The sequence below is a fragment of the Osmerus mordax genome, chromosome 3 (genome assembly GCF_038355195.1).
Source record: "Osmerus mordax isolate fOsmMor3 chromosome 3, fOsmMor3.pri, whole genome shotgun sequence".
Lineage (NCBI taxonomy): Eukaryota > Metazoa > Chordata > Actinopteri > Osmeriformes > Osmeridae > Osmerus > Osmerus mordax.
The window spans coordinates 21,190,730-21,200,677 of record NC_090052.1 but is presented as its reverse complement, the minus strand read 5'-3'; the positions used below and the strand labels follow the sequence as shown (position 1 = coordinate 21,200,677).

Genomic DNA, 9,948 nt, shown 5'->3' with positions numbered 1-9,948 from the left:
GTTGGGGAAGATTAAACCCACAGCCATATTCCCTCTCTGTGTGGCACACTGGCTCCATGATTAATCCAGGCCCCCCCTCACCCAATATCTAACTGACCCTCACCTCCAACCAAGTTCAAAGACGAGGCTAGTGGGAGGGGCTGGACCTGTATCAAGTTGGCACAGGGCAGTGGCAGGGATTGCCCTTCACAGAAAACTCCACAGTGTGATGACACGGACACTGAATGGTTCTCATTCATACCTATGTTTAGATCCGTGCATGCTTCAAGAGGATGCTTGATCTAAAAACATCTTCAGAAGGAAAAAAAATCTGAACATTTTGTGCGGAGCACATAAATATGGATGAGATGGTAGACAGTGTGCTTCACAGAAATATCTGCTTCTGTTTTCACGAGCCAGCAAGCCCACACAGTTAGCTGTTACAGAGCAGGAACCATATCTATTATCTTATCACAAGGGTTAGAATTCTTATTTTTTCTCTGGATCTATCGATATGCACTCTATAGTACATATAGAGCAGCCATTCTCAACCTTTTCCACTTCGCGGCCCACTTGCAAAGCTCAAATATTTTTGCGGCCCCCCAACACATCCGTTCACGTAATTCGTGTCTATGTTTAACAACACCACGGGAGAGCCGAACAGTTCGCTTTCACGGCATAATTAAACGTAAAAATAGTTAGCTTGCTAGCCTAGCTAACTTTAGCCTACTGCTCAAATCCGTTCTGCATTACCCTAATGGACCACTAGTGGGCCGCGGCCCACAGGTTGGGAATCGCTGCTTATAGAGAGCTCATTACTGAATGCTCAGAACAAAGACTCCTCCCATGTTCATAGGTTAAACCTCTCTGACAAGAACGTACCATTTCTATTTCTCCCCTAACTGGAGAGCACCATCATGGTTAGTTTGTGATCTGGCAATGTGTGGCCCTGTCTCACCTCTCCTGGAAGTGTTTGGAGGGGATGAGGCCCGCGCGGAGGTTACTGTCGCCCACCCTCTTGGCCTGCCACCACGTGGGGTCATCCTGGGTGACCACCTGCAGGATGTCCCCTCGCTTGAAGGGAAGCCCCGCCTCCTGGCAGGGCGTGGCCTTGTCCTCCAAGGGAATGTAGTCAAACAGGGCCCTCATGTACACCTGAGAGGCCAAACACACACACACGGACACACACACCACCAGGAAATCACCACGGGTTGGTACAGGAGATACACAGGAGGGGTGACCAGCACCACAGACCGTCCAGTGTCTGAGCCCCAAGACCAGGAGCAGGGAGCTCTGTGTTCGGACTCTCCTCCCCGTCAGAGCAGCTGTGCTCGCCGGGTCGTGACGCTCACCTTGCTCTCTCTCAGACGGTCCTCCTCTTTAATGGCGGGGATGATCTTCAGCGTGATGGAGCCCTGGGACTGGGACTGCAGCACGGGCACACAGGGAGAGACAGAGACTGGTGATGACCACGGAGCCACAGTCAACAGCAAGCACCAAACTCCCAACGCTGCATGACCAGGGTCATGCTGTACGGCAGGGTCGACGTGTCACGTGACCCAGCGGTCTCACCAGCAGCTGGCTGATCTCGTCCGGCCTCTTGTGGATGATGGAGATGCCGTTCACCTCCCGGAGCTCGTCTCCCACGTGGACCAGACCTGCACCCACCCACAGACACACAGCTCAGATCAATACTCATGTTCGGCTCTGCCGGGTGGTGCGGAGCAGCAGAGGGCTGTGTCAGCGATGTGTAGTCAGGAGCCACGCTGGGAGGGGGGGGGGGGGGGGGGGGGGGAGGGATCATAACAATGAAATCTGAATAAACGGAGCGAGGGAATCGAAGCCTCTCAGCACTATGATCTGGAGAGGGAGACAGGGAGAGAGAGACACCGTGAGACCAGCGTGTACTCAAACAGCATCGACCTGGCACTCACACACATACTCACACACACACAAGCACGCACACACAAGCACACACACACAAGCACGCACACACACAAGCACGCACACATAAGCACGCAAACACACACACACACAAGCACACACACACACAAGCACGCACACACACACACAAGCACGCACACACAAGCACACACACAGGCACACAAAAACACTCATAGGCCAAGCCTCTGTAAAAAAAAAGAATACTTTCAGGGACACGCTCATTCTTTTTTTTTCTATAGCTCAGATATCCATTGGACACATGCTAGCAAGACAACAACAAATCATTGGAAGTCATTAATCATTAATATCCATAAGCAGTTATAGGTTCGGATCTACATTCCCCCTCCTCCTCATGTATCAGACCCACACACAGCTGCCTCCCTCTGTGCAGCCGCTATCACCATGGCAACGTCCGTGGTCAGCTCCTTCCTGAGTCTGTGTGAAGTGTGATTGGCTCCCGGGAGACGTCAGCTCTCAAACAGAAGCTAGCTCACTGCACAGATCAGTCTGTCTGTCTGCCATGCCGGGCGTTCATCTTCCCCTGAGTATCCACTTCTTCTCTGGCTTCTTTATCCTCTCAGGTATCGTGTATGTCATAGATGTGTCAGACAGACAGGAAGACAGACAGAGACGCAGACAGACAGACAGACAGACGGTACACTCACCACTCCTGTCTGCGGCCCCTCCCCTCATGATGCGAGCCACGATCACAGATCCTGTGGTCTCATCCCTCCTGATTGTGGCCCCCTGGACAGGAGAGAAATATAAAGAGGGACAGAGAGAGAGAGAGAGAGAGAGAAAGAGAGAGAAATACATTTTACATTTTTACATTTAGTCATTTAACAGACGCTCTTATCCAGAGCGACTTACAGTAAGTACAGGGACATTCCCCCCAAGGCAAGTAGGGTGAAGTGCCTTGCCCAAGGACACAACGTCATTTTGGCACTGAACCGGCAACCTTCTGATTAATAGCCCGATTCCCTAACCGCTCAGCCATCTGACCCCCAAATACGTCACACATCCTTCCATGTTTGTATTTCCCTCCTTGTCCCGTGATTCTAGAGCTTCCCTCCCGGCTCACCAGAGGCTCCTTGTTCTTCACCAGGCGGACGATCTTCACCGACTCCTCCTCCAGCTCGTCCTCAAAGTCATCAGGCAGCGGAGGCAGCACAGGGTCGAAGTTCTTCTGGGCCACCGTGTCATGGACTGACAGAACCGCCTGGAAAGACACAGCACTCAGAGGGTGAGAATACACCCTGACCCCCTGACCCCCTGACCCCAGGCTGTCGTCACTGGAGGGAAAATACTCAACTCTCAAAGGGTGAGCCTATTCAGCTCCGCATGACAACCTTGGTCTAGAAAGTGTTGTTGTTTACCTTCAGATGAGGTGAAGTCAACAGCTGCATGAGCTCCTTCTCCTCGACGCTCATTGGCCCACTCTGCAGTTCCTCGGCCACCTGGCAATCACACAGCCTGAGATTAGACCTCTACCAGATGGAAACTTGAGTTTGTGCATACACTAAATGTTACACTGGCACAGTCACACTCCTACACACACGTTCACACAGGGAAGAAATAAGTAGCCAAAAGTGTTGGTCAGCATTTTACCCCCCTGCTAACTGGCGTAAGGTGAAGCAGGAAGTGGAATCTCATTCGGTGAGTGTTTGGATGAGTTTGCACTTTCTGACTATAGCAAATTACACCCCAGCTCTGCGTACCTGCAACGGTTCTCTCTTGTGACCTGCTGGGACTGACCCTTCAGGAGCTTACAAAAGTGTGTGTGTGTGTGTGTGTGTGAAGTTAGCCAAACTTACATCCTCTGCCAGAGAAGCGGCGCTGTGTAGGACAGGAGTGGGGCTCTGTCTCTCATACTGTCTCAGCTTCTCGTGGATCTGCGACATAAAGACGGGAGTTCACAGCAGTTCTTCAGAACCTGTCATACGTACGTCCGCTGCCACAACGTCTCCCTCAGCGGTCACCTTCATGAGGTAGCCCAGGCTCTTCTCGCTGAAGACGTCCTGGAGGAACGCCATGTCCTCCTTGTGGTTGGCATCGGGACGCAGTTGGGAGGTCAACAGGGCCAGTGTCTCATGGAGCCCTGTGGACGGAGACGAGGACAGAGGGATGGGTGGAGGAGGGGAGGAGCAGAAGAAAACAGGGGAGGAGGGGGTAGAGGGAGAAGGAGGAGGATAAGGGGAGTGGGAGAGTAGGAGAGGAAGTGAGGAGACACAGGGAAAAAGAACATGGAGAGTGACGGAAAGAGAGGCGAGTGCGTGAGGAGAGGAAAGGAGGAAGCGGGGCTGTAATCACTTATTTATACCATCTAAACATGTCTGACAACCTAAACTGCTGCATGCGTCTGTTAGTATGTCGTCTGACAACGTTGACTGTACTGTATGTGTTTGTGCGAATTATGAGAGTAAATTCCGGTACCCCCGCCTGCTGAGAGCACAGGCATGGCTTCTTTCATGGGTCAGCGAGGAAGAGAATCCTGGGGGAGAGAGGGAAACAAAACAGAGACATTTACATTTAGTCATTTAGCAGACGCTCTTATCCAGAGTGACTTACAGTAAGTACAGGGACATTCCCCCCGAGACAAGTAGGGTGAAGTTCCTTGCCCAAGGACACAACATCATTTGACACGGCCGGGAATCGAACTGGCAACCTTCTGATTACTAGCCCGCTTCCCTAACCGCTCAGCCACCTGACTCCCAGAGAGACAGAGACAGACACGTTTACATTCTGGACTTCTCCACGGACCCTCTCACGCTCTGCTTACTGTACGGCCGTTAGGGGACCACACTACAGAAGTAGCTTCAGTATTGGGCTTGTGTGTGCGTGTGTGTGTGTGTGTGTGTGGGCGAGATGTAGACGTAACGATAGCACAACACACATTCAATGAGACTCCTATTCATCACAGTGACGCGCCCTCGGCCCACTCCTGGTGTGCTGCAAGGCATGGCCAGGCTCTGTGTTTGCTGAATTGTTGCTTTCTGCTCTGCCTCTTCACTAACAACAACAATACAAGGCCATCCATTAAAGTCCGTCTCTCTTTCTGCTGCTGCAACACCATGACAAGCCCCCTTAAGAGACATTCTCTCAATGGCTGACCACAACAGGATGTATGTAAGGTAAACGGCAAAGCCGATTAGGGAAAATCCACTGTCAGGGGAATAAAAATGGCTCGATCATCTCCTTGCTCTTAGGTAAATGCTGCAAATTTGATACACCCATAATCTCCGTCTGCACAATCTGAGTTCCCTTCAGACCATCATCATATTTATCCCATGGCCACCCTACCTGGTGTTCCCTCTCTCCCTGTCTCTCTCTCTTTCTCTCTGTCTGAGGTAACTCCAAGTCTCCAGTAGACCTGAGTAATGGACAGTGTAACCTCACACCAGCACTACAGATCAATACCGCCGGCAGTACTCCTTAGTCTCTCCTTCCTGCCTGCTGGGGAGTACCTCTGGTCCTTCCTCTGGGCTGGGGATTCACTGGGCACCCTGGCCCACGTGCAAAACACATTTACATTTAGTCATTTTAGCAGAAGAATTACTACATTTTTATCCAGAACGACTTACAGTAAGTACAGGGACATCCTCCCCCCCCCCCCGAGGCAAGTAGGGCGAAGTGCCTTGCCCAAGGACACAACGTCATCTTGCACGCCAGGAATCAAACCGGCAACCTTCTGATTAATAGTCAGTTTCCCTAACCGCTCAGCCATCTGACCCCAGTATTATACTGACCACGGGGCCCAGGTAGTGTGTGGCATAGGGCCCCTTGTGTTACCTCTCCAGGGATGCTTCTAGGCTGTTGAGTGCTCACTGACATCCAGTTCCAGCCAGAGTGCGGCATGTTTTCAAAAAACGGTTTACTGTTGCACTTCCTAAGCATACTAATACGGCAGTGAGCATCTGGTTATTTCACAGGGACAATCATATGTAGGCACATACACACACACATATATAAACGCACACACTCACAGATGCCAAGTCGAAAGCCATTTAGAAGGAAATTCCAACTGTGAGACCACAAAGAACCGGACTCACCCAAGTAAGACACAGAAATGTTTGCGTCAGCCACCAGCCTGAATCACAACCACTTGATTAAAAAGAATGAGGAGGGTGGCCAACCATATCAAATGGTGCTGGAGGGACAAATTACCTTTTTTCCTCATTCGAACATGAGAAAGAGAGAGATTGAGATGGAAAGAGAGAAATATAGAGAGAGAGAGATATTGAGATAGATAGAGAGATATTGAGAGAGAGAGAGATATATGTTGAAATAGAGAGAGATATTGAGAGATAGAGAGATATTGAGAGAGAGAGATATTGAGAGATAGAGAGATATTGAGAGAGAGAGAGAGAGAGAGAGAGAGAGAGAGAGAGAGAGAGAGAGAGAGAGAGAGAGAGAGAGAGAGAGAGAGAGAGAGAGAGAGAGAGAGATGAAACAAGGATCCTTGGAAATGGAAGAGCTGAATGGAGGGAACTTGTGTGACTCTCCAGTTAGAGTAGGAGTGAAGCAGAAGCCTGTACCCTCAGGGTGACAGCAGGAGGCCTGGAAACGGCTCACCACCATATCCAACACAAATAAAGAAAAATATAAACAAAGCTTTCTTGGAAATAATCCAATATGATCAGAGATGAGGAGGGATGAAGTACAAATACGTCATTACTGTACTTAAGTAGATTTGTTCCGGTATCTGGTATTTCACTATTTTTTTACTACAGATTTGTACTAAAACAGGTAGTAGTAATGACTACTTTTTACGCAAGTATATGGCAGAGCCCATACTTCTTAACTTTAACTTGAGTGAAAAAGTGTAGTCAGTACTTCAACTTTAACCAGTCTTTTGAAACACAAGTATTACTTGAGTAAAGTAAGCGTGTACTTTTGCCATCTCTGAGTATGACATCACCTGAATGCGGCTCAGACCAAACTGAGAGGACTTGTGTGTGTGTGTCTGATACTCACTCGGTCTCTATCCCTTTAAATGCCCCCCTCCTCCACCTTGTGCATCCGATGAAAAGCTGATGGGAAGCAGAAATGGGAACTGAAATGTTAATGTGTTATGTGTGATGTGCCAAGACAGAGGTTATTAAAGACCTGGTGCCCATGCCTGAACAGTTTCAGCTTGTATGGTGACAGAGCACAGATGTTGGGCTGTGAACTGAGAGGACTTGGGCTGGCAGTGTACTATATATCTGATGCCACCTAGCCTCCTATGTAGCCAAGATACTGGAATGAAATAAACATTAAGTCAAAATGTACCATCCCGACCACTCCTCCAAACACACACACACAGACACACAGACACACACACACACACAAACAAAGCAGCCAGTGGAGAACAGGCCATGGCCAGGAAAAAATAATGATAAAGTCATGGTAATTTGAGGTTTGTGTGTGTGTCTATTGCCTCAGGCTACAAGATACACAGATCATGGGCTACAACTGTCTTCCCTGAGGCAAATACAGTACCATTATCCTGTTCATCGTCATCTTAAACATCACCCAAATTAAATAATGGGGAGGAAAGAGGCAGTGAGGGTCTGGCTGAACGGTCTATGAGCATCATGCTGTAGCAACCACAAGGCCATGCTCACCAGTGCCTTGCACCTGCACATCCATTATACTCTCTCCTCAAGGCTGCTGGGACACTGACATCATCGGCAGAACGAGTACCCAAGCGCCACGATGAGGTCATCAGAGGGTGGGTGGTTGGGTGGGTGTGGGAGTGGGGTGGGGGTGGGGGTGTCAGGGGAGAATTAAGCTGCCAGACCGGTCGTGTAGACTGCACCAACACAACTCAGAAGCACGGATGACATGTCTGTGAATAGCGTCGCTCCGAGTGCCTTATACTGAGCATCCCAGGCTCATCTGTTCATGTACACAGAACTTCGCTGGCCCAAGAATAGACCTTGGCGCCATGTTTTCCCTTTCAGTCTGATGAAATGTAGTTTAGGAGCTTAGAAGTAATCACGATGCACAGAGAACTGAGGACTAACGCAAATCACCCGGAACACTGATGAGATCTCAGCGTGAACAGCCAGTGAACCACTAGAGTTGCATGTATTAGGAATAAATGGATTACTGTCAATGTTGTGGTTCATCCATCAATGAAAGATTACGACTGCCCCCACATGCAAACTTTGTAGCATTGTCATTCATTTTATACATCCAGTCACACACCCACCCACACTCACACACAACACATACTCATACTTCCAGTCTCCATCCACCTCCCACACAAAGTCACAGAACCATTCATTAACCTGCTCCTTGTCAGGAGCCTTGCAGAGGATCGGACTTTATGAAGGACAGTGATGGTCAGTAATATACAACCTCCAGTGACCAGCTATGGAGTTCCACATTACCCCGCTTTCAGCTACAGATTTGATTCGGCTGATCGTTGTGGCTAGGAGAGAGGCAAATGTGATGGAGCTAATCACCTGGGTGGGCCTCTGCACTGACTGCACATAGACGCCTTCTTTTGTGATGATGGATGGTTGAGTCCAAAATAATTATTAGCCTGTCACTCATCTAGATGTCACAGTGGTACAAAGGCAGCCAAGGTCATTCGGTCTCTCTCTCTCTCCCTCTCTCTTTGATTATAATACTATTGCGGTAACAATAATAGCCATTAATCACAATCAATTAAATGTGTTATTTTGTAACCTTTTCCAAATTTAATTCCAAATGTCATGATCTGAAAACACACTGTAGTCATTCGTCACTATAGTACTGCCAGTAACATTTAGGCTTTGTCAAACTGACCAGAAACGAGGAGTTCTGTTCACCAGCTGATGTAGTTCAGTCAGATCTGTTGCGGTTCCACTTTTATCACCATTATGCCCAGAGAATCTCTGTTATTTTGCCATTTGTGGCGTTATCCCCAAAAACGACAGTGAATTATTAGACCAAAATGCTGGAGAGCCTGACTTGATGTCAACACCAGCATATCGGGCATTTTATTACAGCCACACCATCCACAACTGTCAACTTGATTCACACACTGAAATCACAACCTTGTACCCACAGTAACAGTGATTGATGAAATGCTTGTCCTTGATCTGTAATTTGCTAAACATGTAGTTTTGTCCGGCAACATGACTGTACACCCATAAACAACACACAGACTAAGCTGATTTGCTGGTATTATACTACCCTGACCAACAGTAGCCTACCATGCATACTTGAACAACTTTCAATGTCTCATTCACTCACACACACACACAACTACACAGAGCTGTTCACAGTCTAAATTACATTTCCACTTCACACACAGCAGAATTCTGCAGCTCCCCACATCAATGTGTTTTACCTGAGACGACACTGGAGAGGTAAGGTGTGGCCAGGGCACTAACCATATCCTACATTACCTTTACAGTAAAACAACATATGTGTTGACAGCTCCAGGATAGAGTCACCAGTCCCATCCCCTGCCTCCCAGACACACACACAAACCGACGCACATCTCAGACAGGGTACAGCCAGGCCACACATACAGCCGGGCTAGCTTACTGGATGTTCCCTCTGCCTGCTCCGTTCGATTCTTACTTCCCCTGTCTACCTCCCTCCCAGCCTCCATCTCTCCGCATCATGCTGCAGTGCCATGGGGCCGTGCCTATCCCGCTTGTCGTTAAAAGGCAGGCAGGGAAACACCCCTCCTCATCACAGAGCATCTCTCACACTGACGCCTCAGTCAGGGATGAAAATAGACAGCACCGGAGGCGTGCGTGACATGTATGCAGCAGAATGTCCTTACCTTTCTCTCTCTCAGCCTAGCTCCCTCTCTCTCTCTCTCTGTCAGTGTTTGTTTTGTTTTTTCCTCCAACAGTAGCTAAACCGTTTCTTTCGCTCCGATTCCTAGTTCAGCTCCCGTTCTCGCAAACCTGCTGCTATAGTGTCCCCGCCTCCTTCTCTCTTTCTGTCTCTCTAGCTCCCTGCTGCCTCTCGATATCCCCTCCCCTCTTAGCCCCTCCCCTCCCCTGCTTCCCCTTGCTCTTCCTCCTCTCTCTCTCT

General features: G+C 49.1%; 1 protein-coding gene across 2 annotated transcripts; it reads right to left on the bottom strand.

The window, feature by feature from the left end:
- Positions 1-933: 933 nt before the first annotated feature.
- LOC136941252 (MAGUK p55 subfamily member 3-like) lies at positions 934-9,809 on the bottom strand. Of its 2 annotated transcripts, XM_067233703.1 has the most exons (11): positions 9,692-9,793; positions 6,898-6,953; positions 4,357-4,414; positions 3,903-4,021; positions 3,738-3,815; positions 3,300-3,380; positions 3,005-3,142; positions 2,589-2,670; positions 1,552-1,637; positions 1,332-1,406; positions 934-1,134 (listed from the first exon to the last, which is right to left on the bottom strand). In XM_067233703.1, the coding sequence occupies exons 3-11, from the start codon at positions 4,391-4,393 to the stop codon at positions 934-936; spliced, it is 897 nt and encodes a 298-aa protein (XP_067089804.1). In that variant the 5' UTR covers positions 4,394-4,414; positions 6,898-6,953; positions 9,692-9,793. The 2 variants fall into 2 exon arrangements, with proteins under 2 accessions (XP_067089804.1, XP_067089803.1); XM_067233702.1 differs by lacking the exon at positions 6,898-6,953 and having other exon boundaries at positions 9,692-9,809.
- Positions 9,810-9,948: the final 139 nt, after the last annotated feature.

Excerpts from the sequence above, each read along its gene's own strand:
- LOC136941252 (XM_067233702.1), bottom strand. The coding sequence starts at position 4,393 with ATGAAAGAAGCCATGCCTGTGCTCTCAGCAGGCGGGG. Across the intron at positions 3,816-3,902 it reads GCCTGGGCTACCTCATGAAG|ATCCACGAGAAGCTGAGACA; the intron begins GTGACCGCTGAG and ends TTTATGTCGCAG. Across the intron at positions 1,135-1,331 it reads ACCGTCTGAGAGAGAGCAAG|GTGTACATGAGGGCCCTGTT; the intron begins GTGAGCGTCACG and ends TTGGCCTCTCAG.